The sequence below is a fragment of the Bufo bufo genome, chromosome 5 (assembly GCF_905171765.1).
Source record: "Bufo bufo chromosome 5, aBufBuf1.1, whole genome shotgun sequence".
Classification (NCBI taxonomy): domain Eukaryota; kingdom Metazoa; phylum Chordata; class Amphibia; order Anura; family Bufonidae; genus Bufo; species Bufo bufo.
Window position 1 is genome coordinate 83,594,053 of NC_053393.1, and position 13,175 is coordinate 83,607,227.

At 40.4% G+C, this 13,175-nt stretch overlaps 1 protein-coding gene across 5 annotated transcripts in view; it reads left to right on the forward strand.

The window, feature by feature from the left end:
* The window catches only part of RUNX1T1 (RUNX1 partner transcriptional co-repressor 1), a 142,751-nt gene extending 130,838 nt beyond the window's left edge, over positions 1–11,913 (forward strand). For 4 of the 5 annotated variants that reach the window (XM_040432753.1, XM_040432754.1, XM_040432752.1 and 1 more), the window contains exon 11: positions 7,995–8,270. In XM_040432753.1, the coding sequence (XP_040288687.1) occupies positions 7,995–8,270 (276 nt within the window). Of the gene's footprint in view, positions 1–7,994 lie in introns of all 5 variants that reach the window. The other variant, XM_040432750.1, reaches the window with a different exon arrangement.
* Positions 11,914–13,175: the final 1,262 nt, after the last annotated feature.

Genomic DNA, 13,175 nt, shown 5'->3' on the forward strand with positions numbered 1-13,175 from the left:
ACATATCACTTGCACCCCAATAACTAATTGCTGGAATGACAGAGCTGTATTATAAGATTATCTGGATCCTCAAGTAATGTTTCCCTGCACTTGTAAATGACTTTTTTTCACAATGAGGATTTCCCTATGACTCTTAGGCCTCATGCACACGACAGTATTTTTTCACGGTCCGCAAAACGGGGTTCCGTTGGTCCGTGATCCGTGACCGTTTTTTCGTCCATGGGTCTTCCTTGATTTTTGGTCCACGGACATGAAAAAAAAGTCGTTTTGGTGTCCGCCTGGCCGTGCGGAGCCAAACGGATCCGTCCTGACTTACAATGCAAGTCAATGTGGACGGATCCGTTTGACGTTGACACAATATGGTGCAATTGAAAACGGATCCATCCCCTATTGACTTTCAATGTAAAGTCAGGAGTTAATATACCATCGGATCAGAGTTTTCTCCAATCCGATGGTATATTTTAACTTGAAGCGTCCCGATCACCATGGGAACGCCTCTATGTTAGAATATACCATCGGATTTGAGTTGCATCGTGAAAACTCATATCCGACAGTATATTCTAACACAGAGGCGTTCCCATGGTGATGGGGAAGCTTCAAGTTAGAATATTCTACGAACTGTGTACATGACTGCCCCCTGCTGCCTGGCAGCACCCGATCTCTTACAGGGGGCTGTGATCAGCACAATTAACCCCTCAGGTGCCGCACCGCACCTGAAGGGGTTAATTGTGCGTATCATAGCCCCCTGTAAGAGATCAGGCAGCAGGGGGAAGACCCATATCCCTCACCAGTTTGAATATCATTGGTGGCCAGTGTGCGGCCCCCCTCCCTCCCTCTATTGTATTATCATTGGTGGCCAGTGTGCGGCCCCCCCTCCCTCTATTGTATTATCATTGGTGGCCAGTGTGCGGCCCCCCCCGGCCCCCCCTCCCTCCCTCTTTTGTATTATCATTGGTGGCCAGTGTGCGGCCCCCCCTCCCTCTATTGTATTATCATTGGTGGCCAGTGTGCGCCCCCCTCGGCCCCCCCTCTATTGTATTAATATCATTGGTGGCCAGTGTGCGGCCTCCCCTCTCCCCCCCCCCCCCGATCATTGGTGGCAGCGGAGAGTTCCGATCGGAGTCCCAGTTTAATCGCTGAGGCTCCGATCGGTAACCATGGCAACCAGGACGCTACTGCAGTCCTGGTTGCCATGGTTACTTAGCAATATTAGAAGCATCATACTTACCTGCTGCGCTGTCTGTGACCGGCCGGGAGCTCCTCCTACTGGTAAGTGACAGGTCTGTGCGGCGCATTGCTTAATGATCTGTCACCTACCAGTAGGAGGAGCTCCCGGCCGGTCACAGACAGCGCAACAGGTAAGTATGATGCTTCTAATATTGCTAAGTAACCATGGCAACCAGGACTGCAGTAGCGTCCTGGTTGCCATGGTTACCGATCGGAGCCCCAGCGATTAAACTGGGACTCCGATCGGAACTCTCCACTGCCACCAATGATCGGGGGGGGGGAGGGAGAGGGGAGGCCGCACACTGGCCACCAATGATATTAATACAATAGAGGGGGGCGGGGGGGGCGCACACTGGCCACCAATGATAATACAATAAAAGGGAGGGAGGGGGGGCCGCACTGGCCACCAATGATATTAATACAATAGAGGGAGGGGGTGCCGGGGGGGGGGCCACACTGGCCACCAATGAAATTAAAACTGGTGAGGGAGGGGGTCTGCCCCCTGCTGCCTGGCAGCCCCTGATCTCTTACAGGGGGCTATGATACGCACCTGAGCGGTTAATTGTGCGGATCACAGCCCCCTGTAAGAGATCGGGTGCTGCCAGGCAGCAGGGGGCAGTCATGTACACAGTTCGTAGTATATTCTAACTAGAAGCGTCCCCATCACTATGGGAACGCCTCTGTGTTAGAATATACTGTCGGATTTGAGTTTTCACAAAGTGAAAACTCAGCTCTGAAAAAGCTTTTATGCAGACGGATCTTCGGATCTGTCTGTATAAAAGTAGCCTACGGACACGGATCACGGACATGGATGCCAATCTTGTGTGCATCCGTGTTTTTTCACGGACCCATTGACTTGAATGGATCCGTGAACCGTTGTCCGTCAAAAAAATAGAACAGGTCATATTTTTTTGACGGACAGGATACACAGATCACGTAGGCAGATGACAAACGGTGCATTTTCCGAGTTTTCAACGGACCCATTGAAAGTCAATGGGTCCACAGAAAATCACGGAAAACGGAACAACGGCCACGGGTGCACACAACGGTCGTGTGCATGAGGCCTAACTAGCTTCTGCACACGTCTCTCCTTGCCTGTGAAATGATTCCTCTCACTATCCTTTCCCTGCACTAGTAAATCGCTTCTTTCTTTCCTTCTTATTTTTTTTTACAATTAGTTTTTCTTTCACTCTCCCTAGCGCCTGCATACACGTCTGTCCCCGAACAAAGTATGTTAGTGAATAGCAGACTCTAAGATGGCCGCTGTATTTATAGGGCTGTGACATCACTGGGCTGGCTGGCTGCTGATTGGCTGCATGCATGGCATTATGAGCCATCCCGCCTTCCAGGAGTTCCTTGCCCGATGTCCTCACACGTGTAGCTGCCATTGTAGCTGGCTAGCCGCTATGTTAGGAACAATTGTGATTCGTTACCACGAAGCGTGAGGAAATTCGCATTCGTTCAGAATCAAATTTTTCCTGAAATTCCTGAAAACGAATTTGACTTTGTCAGCTTCTATTCGCTCATCTCTACTTGTCTCTCTGGAGGACCCAGGACATTCATGCATTACATGGGCAGCTCATTGATTTGAAGGAGCAGTTTGTAATTCAATGTTTCCCCTGTGTTAGCTCTGCAGGGGAATAGTACACTTGTTGCCAAGTTTTTAGACAACTGATTGCCTATTATGGTACTCTTCCTTTTTTTTTTAAGTGGACAATCCCTTTAAACATTTCACCTTTAATTATTTTATACTTTATTCCTATTATTTCATCAGTTTTACTCTTGATTAAATTTTGTTCTGTGTATGTATTGGATTTGATTATTATTAGGAACTGCTTCCTGTTTTATGATCCAGGATATAAAGCCCTCATTAGACAGGTCATAGTTAATTTCAACCTAAGACAAGATATAGTCCTGGATTTATCTATTTCAGGCTGAGGGATGTGGAGCTCCTATCTTATTACTGTAGGCAGACCAGCTTTATCCATGTAATAACCCATTATTATTGCCAATAATGTAGTATTCTAGAACAATGGGAAATCACCTTAATATGGGCTGACAATGTAGGAGCGCAGAGGTGACAAGCAAGATTAGTCAGAACTCATTACAGCTTTTATATTGTATATATGAAAACTGCTTTATATTGCAGCTATATCATACAATGAGATTAATTAGACGCATACACATACTACATGAGAGGGGGGAGAAGAAGGAGACAGTAGATAAGGGAAGTGGAGGCAATGTATGGCCAAAACCTCCAAAAGAACTGGCAGGGCCAAATCTGGTTCTGTTATGGTAAGCTTGGATACTGGTGATGCCACAGAAACTATGGACTACTCGACTGTCTAGAAATTCTATAGCTGTGTGTGACCATCCTCTTCCAAATGTAGCTAACATATTCCTGTGACCTGATAGACTTCCTTTGCAAGCATGAGAGATTACAATAGTACTGGCGATCAGTAGCTGGGATATGGATTCCCTCCAGGTGATTTTAGCAGTATACAATGCTGGAGGCCACAATATCAGACCCTCTGTGTCCAACACTCACAAAGTATGAACTGACCTATATTCTACGTTGTATGCAGGGGCGTAGCTAAAGGCTCATGGACCCTGGTGCAAGAGTTCAGCTTGGGCCCCCCTTCCCTCAGTGCTTTGTGGCCAGGGGCAGGGAAGCACATAGCCTTTGTGCAGCCTGAGGAAAAAATTGAAACGGCAGCCCCCTCAGAGGTGTAACTTGCCCTGCATGCACTTCCTATAATGCTGGTGTCTTCTTATGTAGCACAAGGGTTTTTGGCCCCCCTCAGGCTCCTGGGCCCGGTAGTGACTGCTACCTCTGCACCCCCTATAGCTACTCCCCTGGTTGTATGCCAGGAGGGCAGCCTCTGGGATCTTTATAGAGATATGTAGAAGAAATGTAAATTGCTAATATCTCAGATGAAGAGAGCTGAGTTTATCGTTCTATGACATTTTTGAATCATGATATTTAAAATAACATAACATAGTAGACTTGGCAACAGATGGCTCAAGATATGGTGATATCTAATGAGTTGTGGCACATGAGAAACTGACAAATTCACACAGTCTATGCTTCTATCATTAAAGTTACATGGAAATGACTGAGTAATACTGTAATACAGCCGCATTGGACAGCTTCAAGAATCAGGCCCCCTTCCATGCATCTGATCCAAGCCTAAACAACCTGGAACCTGTTAATAGAGATGAGCAAATGAATTCGGAAATTTTACCCACATTTTTTAAAAAAAATCGTATTCTACTGAATCCGAATTTTGTGTGGTTTGTTTGGGGAGAATGAGAGATTTTTCCAGGCAATCAGAGCACTTTCTATTGAAGTTGAATTTATTCGGACCCAAATCAAATTGGACGGTTGAGTTTTCAAAAACGAACCCAAATCTAATTTTATGAAATTCACTTATCTCTAGTTGGTAACTACTGTTTTGTTCAATAAAACCATGAGAGGTCTTAGTCTTGCTACTATCTGAAATCGGACTGTACTATAGATCTAGGGGAGGTCTGGATCTTACAAGTATCTGAAAATGGACTACCAAAGAACCACATGTGGATCTATTTAGTTGACTAAGATCACAAGAGGTCTGAGTGATGCAACTGTAATAAAACCATTTAATCCCAGTCTAAAATAGAAATTAAGAATAATAGATTATGGGTGCGTATTGTAATTTAAAGGGAACCTGTCACAAGTTTTATGCTTGCCAACATGAGGGCTGTATAAATAGGTGACTGAGGGCATGAATGACACATTGGTCACTTACTATTTTTGACCCAATTGTTTTCTTAAAATCTTTCATGAGAACCCCAGTGATGGCTAAGCGCTGGAGTCCTAATATTTACGAGCTATGGCTGCGTCCACCCTCCCACGGATGATTGTCAGCCTCCTTTGTATACTTTGTGTGGACAAAAGCTGTCAGTCAGTGGTGGGAAAGGGGAAAGCTGGGATCTCATGACTATTGGGAGCTCATGAATATCAGGAGATCATGCACCAAATTGAGTAGACATTTTTTTCATACTTGGAGTGACCCAGAAATACTGAACAAGTCAAATAAATAATTTCCATGTTTCATTACAATGTCTAGTAAAAAAGCCCATTGTTGCATGCTTTGAATCTATATGGGAAAAATTTGCATGCTATGGCAAAAGTAAATATATCCTGCATCCATTTGCTACGTGTAGTAATAGGTTTTGACATCTCCAGAACTCGGCTAAGTTTAGACAATGTAAACCTGAAACCAGAAGGAGTGAATTAATAGCAGGTGATGCCAGACATCCAGTCTACAACCTCAACATTTAACTACCAAAGGGGAAAAAAAAACATCTGTTTCTGTGTTTGGAAACTATTTTTTTTCTTGGGATATTTTGAAGTGTTTTCAAAAGATGGGAACAATTTTAGAAATAGAAAAAAAAGTTCCAGCACATGCATTTGTAATTATCTGGTTCATTCTGTATACTCTATGCTTTTGAATGGAGCCACATCTGATTTTAATCTGATGGAGCCAGTAAGTATTGGACAGATACCATATTTCCACATGGCAAACTTTCCAGTACCTTCTATAGTCTCATAAAGGCAGATATAGATGTTTTTAATATGCAATTTTATACAGTCTTTCTATAGATATATTGATCTTAACACTTTAGTTTCTCAGTCTTTTGCTCATTATGAGGGCTGATGCAGACACCCATATTAGAGCTCTCTTTTGTACAGAGAATAGGCCATAGAAGTATATGAGGCATCTACAGTACCTCTTTATGTCATCAATTTCATACAAAGGTACAGTATGATGGAATGTTCCATCAGATGCTATATCTATAGAGTTATAGCTAGAACAGAAGCATTACTTCTAGGGAGGGAATATCTCCATACATGAGTCACCAGGTGCAACCTGTATGGCAGCACACCGTACTATGACTCCCATATAGGTTGTGTACCTGTATGTATCAGACAGAAAAAGAATGTCAGATGCTCCATGAGAAGCCGTATTATGGAATATTGTATACTTGATTCTAAGGAAGAATGACCCCATAAATCAGTGCCATACAGCACTATAGAGTATGGAGCCAGAGAGACTTGATTTACCTCTGTGGCTGCATACTTTGTTCTCATGTCTCTCATCTTCTTCCCCATCTTTTGTCCTTTGCCATTATTCAACCCTTCAGTGCATACTGAAAACTTACCTATTCCAATAAAGGTATGATCTGGCCCACTGTAGGTTTTTCTCAACTGCTCTTCCATCCTTGTCTCCTTGGGAAAAGCAAAGTTTCCCACTCATTTCCTAACCTACTATCTAAACCCTGTTCCTCATAGATTGTAAGTCCGTATGGCCATGGTTCTCTTTCCAAATAGACATAGTTCATATAATATGTACATTCTGTATTGTTCTGGGTGTAGGTACCGTAGGTTTCCTCAAATTCTCTTCCATCGTCTCCTTGGGACAAGCAAAGAGTTGTGTACTTACTTCCCAAACTCTACTATCTACCCATTATTCTTCATAGATTGTAAGCCTGTATGGCCAATGTTCTCTTTCCAAATCGATATAGTCCATATATACATTCTATATTGTTCTGGGTGTATGTTATCTGCAAAGTGGTATGGATTGTCATGGTGCTATATAATTAAATGATAGTTTTATGATCGTATGTCTCGTAATTGCCATTGAGACCTCTTGGGCTAGTTGCACACTAGCGTTAAAATATTCCGGCAGGCTGTTTGGGCCGAGGAACAGCCCACTGGAGTTCATTGTTTCTGGCAAAGCTGGATATGGCGGGAGTACCGCCAGACCCCATTGACTATAATGGGACTTGGCCTCTTTATGGCATTAGCACAGCATGCAATGGTTTTTGTCCGGCTGAATCCTGGCACTGATGCCAGAAATAGGCCAGATACATGCCGGGTCCAATTATAGTCAATAGGCTCCATCAAGGAAAGGCAGTATCCAGCTATGCCGGATATAATGATGAACTCCGGAAGACTGTTCCTCTGCCGGAACAGCCTGCAAGAAGATTGAAACACTAGTGTGCAACTTGCCTTACTGTGAATGACCAACTTAATAGGAACAAATAATAATTGTGGCTGTGGATATAGATCGATTCCTGCAGAAAATATTTTTTTTCTATATTAAACATTTCTGTTATACAACAAATGAGACAAAAATATATTATTGAAAGTTTTTCACATATTATTTGTATGTTTATTGGTATTTCCATCTGGGTTTCCAAAGGTTCCTTTGATTGAAATCAAAGAGACTAGAATCAGAGCTGGTCCCTTTCAGCAAAATACATTGTTTATGGCACCGTCAAATCTCATTCCACCTTTTATTTTAAGGCTTTTTAATCAAAGCTTTGAAAACTTTCAAGTAAAGTTTGGCAGATGAAGGAAAGATGGTAACATATCAAAAGCATTTTATAGACTTGAAAAAGAAAGTAGCTTAAAAGAGGGGAAAAAAAATGTATTTTTGAAAGTCAGAACATGTCTTTGCTGGTAGCGTCTTCTGTCATCTGCTGCAGAAAAACCGGAGCAGATTGTTTACATAGCATTTTGCAATTTCACTATAATAAGGCAAATTCAGTGGATTTGCACAAATGTCTCACCATGTGTTCAGAACACATTTCGTACTTTTTCCACCTGTGCTTGTAATTTACAGTTCGTCTAATGTTACTCTTTGAAGCAATGAACATAGTTAAACCATTAAATGTTCTTACAGAATCTTCCTTTTTTTTCCCCTTTTTTTTTTTTATAGAGTTGCTGGAACTGTGGACGGAAGGCAAGTGAAACCTGCAGTGGCTGTAATACTGCCCGGTATTGCGGATCATTCTGTCAGCACAAAGACTGGGAGAAACATCACCATATCTGTGGACAGACTCTTCAAGCTCAACAGCAAGGAGAGACTCCAGCAGTTAGCTCCTCTGTTACACCCATCAGTGGTGCAGGAAGCCCTATTGACACTCCACCAGCAGCTACTCCTCGATCGACCACTCCAGGCACACCGTCCACCATAGAGACAGCTGCCCGTTAAAAAAAAAAAAGACAAAAATTTGTTTGAAAACTTTACAGATTCAATGAAAACCAAGTCCTCATTCTCAGATGTTCAAAGATTTAAATGAAGTATCATATTTCATTGCTACAATAACAATGGACTACTTTTATCTTGCGGTAGTAGTGTGAAGGCCAGTAACGGGTCACAATGACTTCTTATGGAAATCAAAGATATCTTTTTCTTTAGAAAACTGAAAGAGCGTAAAGAATATAACACAATGCTAGATTTGACCTCCTCCCTGGTATTTTACAGTAGCTGGGATTTAAAACTAGATGACCTCATTAACAAATGCTTTACCAAACAGCAAACCAAGAGATTGCTAACTGCTGTTGAGAGCAAAAAAAAAAGCTCATATGAAAAATAAAATCACATTGTTCTTTGTAAAAGGGGAAAAAAAATCAAGATGAGCCCCTCAAGGGCATAAGCGTTGGATACAGCAGTAGACATTTTAACAAGAAGATGAATGGCGTCCATGGGTTACGAACTTTGAAGACCCGCTACAAAAACTCACAGATGTGCAGCAGATTGGAAGCAACCACAGATGTTCATCATTTTTTTTGGTTTCTGAAATAAATACAGTACTATCCAGGTCAACACGATGAAAGATGAGTTGCAGTGGGATATATGAAATGCCACCATGTAAAAGCTTTTTTCCTTTGATACGGAATGGTTCTCATCCAATAGTTAAGTAGTAAGTTGGCAATCATGACACCAATCATTTGCCCCAAAAATAAACTTTTCGATGCTCAATCTCTTTTGCAAGGTTCCACAGAGACAATCGGGTCTATTCTAATATTTTTTTTTATTGAAAGCGACAAAAAAGATTTAAAAAAATGTATACTGTGTGGCTTCAGCTCCAGCCCACTTTTAAACAAAAAATAATTTTTCATCCCATACTGTTTCACCTTAAAAGCTAGTAGTTCTCTCAGTGTTTCAAACACTCCTGTCCTGTGAGGTTCCCCAATGGTGTGTTTTCTTGTAAATGTGATGGACAAATGTGAAGATGCATCGTAGTTCTAATCATGCCCACATTTAACCTCTTTATTCTTAGCTGGTGAGAAACCCTTCTCTTTCTATGCTGCTTTTATATCTGTAAATGTAAGTGATAAATCTCTAGTAGTACAAACAGCCCTTTTTTTGTCTTTAAGAAAGGAAAAAATTAACGACGCTATTTACGGGAGCTGCTAATTCACTCTGTTCTAAGATTTTTTTCTGAAAACTAGCATGCTTCACGGAATGCTAACCTATTGGTGTTTTTGTAGGAGGGATGTACATAAATGTATTTTTGCACTGTCACAATGACTCCCTAGGCATGCATTTTTATTTTTTATTTTGGCAAACTCCTTTTTGACTATTCTAGGTCCACCTCACCATTCGATCTATCAGTAGCATAGAACCATAGTGGATTTTTTTGTTTTATCTTCAAATTTTTTTATGTTGCCTTTTTTTAAAGATTCACAAATAGCAACTTTTTAATAAAAAAATTAAAAACAAAAACAAAATATCACGTCAATGTTAAAGGGCAGTGCATGTGTATTGCTGTAAGACTATGTATTTCTGATTTTAACTATGATAATGAAATTTCCAAATGCTGAGGTGTAGATTGACGGCTTTAACTGCTGAATGTCAGGTCATACAGTATTAAACATAAAAGGGAAGTCAGCCAAAGACTGATCTTAAGGACCAAAATGAAAATTTCTTAAAGCACCAATACTATATTCCAAAAGATCAGCAGGTTAAACATGTCCAGTAAGGTACAGTGTGAATTCATTGAACTTTTTTTTTCTAATGTCCAGTGTCCAGACCAGATGTGTGGGTTCAATAAAATTATATAAAAGATAATAAGAATAGCCTAAGTCAAGGAGGGTCCAATGTATCAGCCCATCTGTACTATATCTCCCATGAGATCATGCCCGTTGGAGGGAAATATGTCTCCTGCATAGTCATGGGACATGTAGCTTTATTTTTTTGATATATATTTATCCCTTGTTAAGGGCCTGGTTCTGTGCTTTATGTGAATATTGCAAATAATGGTTTATGTAGACTAAATACTTACGTCAGAGGTTACAGGTCAAGTACCTATAAAGCGTGGTAGAATACCATAATGCAGTACTTTTACACTACTATTTAATGACTTTATTTATGTTGTTTGTCATATTTTTGGTTTGTTCTGGATTATACTGCATTGTGAATCGGTCTATAGGTGCCTCCATCAAGGGCAATTCTTGCAATTCTATTGGGAGCCAAAGGATAAACATATACGTAATGAAGCACATGACCAGGACTTTCAACAGGTGATTTCTTGCCATGGTGCTGCCAGATCCATTGACTTTCTCTGTGTATTAGTAGTGTCTGTGTATGACACTGGACAGTCTTTTCTATTGGAGCTCTTGTACGATCAGTGTAGGAAGGAATGAGAAAATACAATTTGCAAAATTTCTGGTAATTTACATAAATCATATCATCTGTCAATCCATATAAGCTGTTCAATTATATGACAGCTGTTTTTTTCTGTGTAAAATATGGGTTTGTGACAGTACGTCTCATTACTTTAATTCAGGGCACCCTGAGAGACATCAGATACTACTTCCCTCCTCCTAACTTTGAGCTCTTCTTCTTTCTTCTTCTTTCTTTCTTTCTTTCTTTCTATTTTGCTACAGTCTCCTCAGTGGCAAAAAGTTTCACTCTACCTCTGACAGCATGTATATTGCACCAGTAGCTATCAAAACTGGTCTAGTCAAACCAAATGGGCATAAAACAGATACCAAAAGCAAAGCTCATACAGCTGCAAACCATATCACTTCTTGGTAACAAAGCAGACCTCATTATCTTAATAAAAAGAAAAAAAATTACTTTCCTTTTTTGCTTGTCATTTAAATGCAGGCTATGTGAGAGTATAATTTGTAGGTATAACACAATAAAAGTAAAAAAAAAAAATTCTCTTCATTGGATATAACTAAATGGTGGTCGCTGATAAGCTTAGGGCACCCTCTCGCTAACTCTTGCCCCTCTATTTCTTCCTTCTGGTCTTTCTCTTTAACCCTGTCACATGATAGGGCCGCCTATTGTCTTGTTTTTTTCTTATTTCCTTTTTCTTTTCTTTTCTTTTTTTTTTAAGCTTTAATTTGTGTAGGTGCATGTCTTGGGGATTTAAAAATACAAGGCTGGTTTACTAATGCAAAGCATGCCTAAGTCTGGAATACTTAAAGTTGGGGTGGGGTGGGCTAAGGTGACTCCATGTTGTCCGAACTCTCTAGAGGACAGTAAATCAAATTGGAGACTGTTGAAATGCAGATTTAAAGTACTTTTTTCTAAATCATTAAAGTTTTATTTTATTTTATTTTTGGTTCTGCAACGTTATTGTGAAAAAAAGTTGTTGTGCAATACTTAATTCAGACATGTACCACAAGTTAATGGTAGACTAACACTGGGTGAATGGGGGGAGGGTAGACATCATGCTTTTGTCAGCATAATCTTGAGCTTTCAAGTCTACTATGTCTGAACTGTGGGTTCTTGTTTATTCTTTTCCTTTAGTTGGACTGTAATGTATGGTCTGTCAACCTGTGAATCTTTAAAGTATGATTCAGGTATTGTTGTATTCTTTACTGTGTAATAAAAACATTAAAAAAACTTATTACATTGGTTCATTTATTATGATGTAGATCAGTCATTCTAAAACTGTGAGGTGCCTTCTATATCTTGATGAGGTGCAGCAGGACTCAAATATACCAAACTCAGCAAGACAGTTTCAGGATCCCTGGAAACAATGCTTCTGTCCCACAAGATGCGATCTATGACAGATACCTTCATGTAGGTAAACATGGAACTTCCTTTTCACGGCTGAATAGGTGGGACAATGGAGAAGGTAATTGTTGTGCTGACTTTGGGCTGTGTGACTGGTACTAGGAGCACTGACGCTGATATCTTATATCTGTAGCCAGCACAGGTGTCACTCTATATGGTATGACTATGGTTTGGCTGATGAGTCTAAAAAAACATGCCGTAGATTAATAGAATAAAATGAGATTCATCATCAGATTCCCATGAGGTACCCAATTTAAAGGGTTATCCAGTTTCACATGGTCTAAGCTTGATGAATAACAGTTTTCAGTCAACAGCACCTATGGGTGTTTTTTATGGTTTGTCTTTCCTGGAGGAGAGTGGGGTACGTTGCCTGGCGCAAGGCCAGGCAACAACACATGGATGAAACTACTCATGAAGTCAAAGATATTGCAGCCTTCTCATTGGCCCACAAGCAAGATGCAGGGAGTGATCATGGGTTCAGATGAAAAAAAAATTAGAATATTTGCGAATACGAAGATATAGCACTATATTCTAGATATTCGCAAATTCTCAAAGTGGCAATATTTGCGATAAAAATGTGCGATTAGAATATTCGTGATCAATACTAGTGGTCACCTCTTTCATGACGTCATGCACCTAAGGTGTGTGCTATCAATCAGATGTGATTTAGTGGTAAAACTATATTGTTTTTTACACCAGGATAGCATAGTGTCCGCTTTGGATTTTTTTCCTACATAAACCAGATTTTGCAAGTATGACAGCATAGCCCCATTAACTTCAATGAGGCTGAGTTGTTGTTTCCATGCATTGAATCTTGTCAAGAGCAGCACTGTGTACAGCTAATACCGATAGATGTCAGTATTTCTTTTTTCAGGAATCCCTTGAGATCCTAGGGATTCTAGTGGTCAGAACATACAATACCTTTAGGTAATACATTAAACATTTTTTTATCCTAACTAGAGATAAGTAAATTGATTCAAAACAAATCAGATTCATAACAAATTTCACAAAATGCGTTTCATGTGTTGCACTACAAAAGAAACATCAGCTTTTAAAGAAACAGTACTAATTTTTTTTATG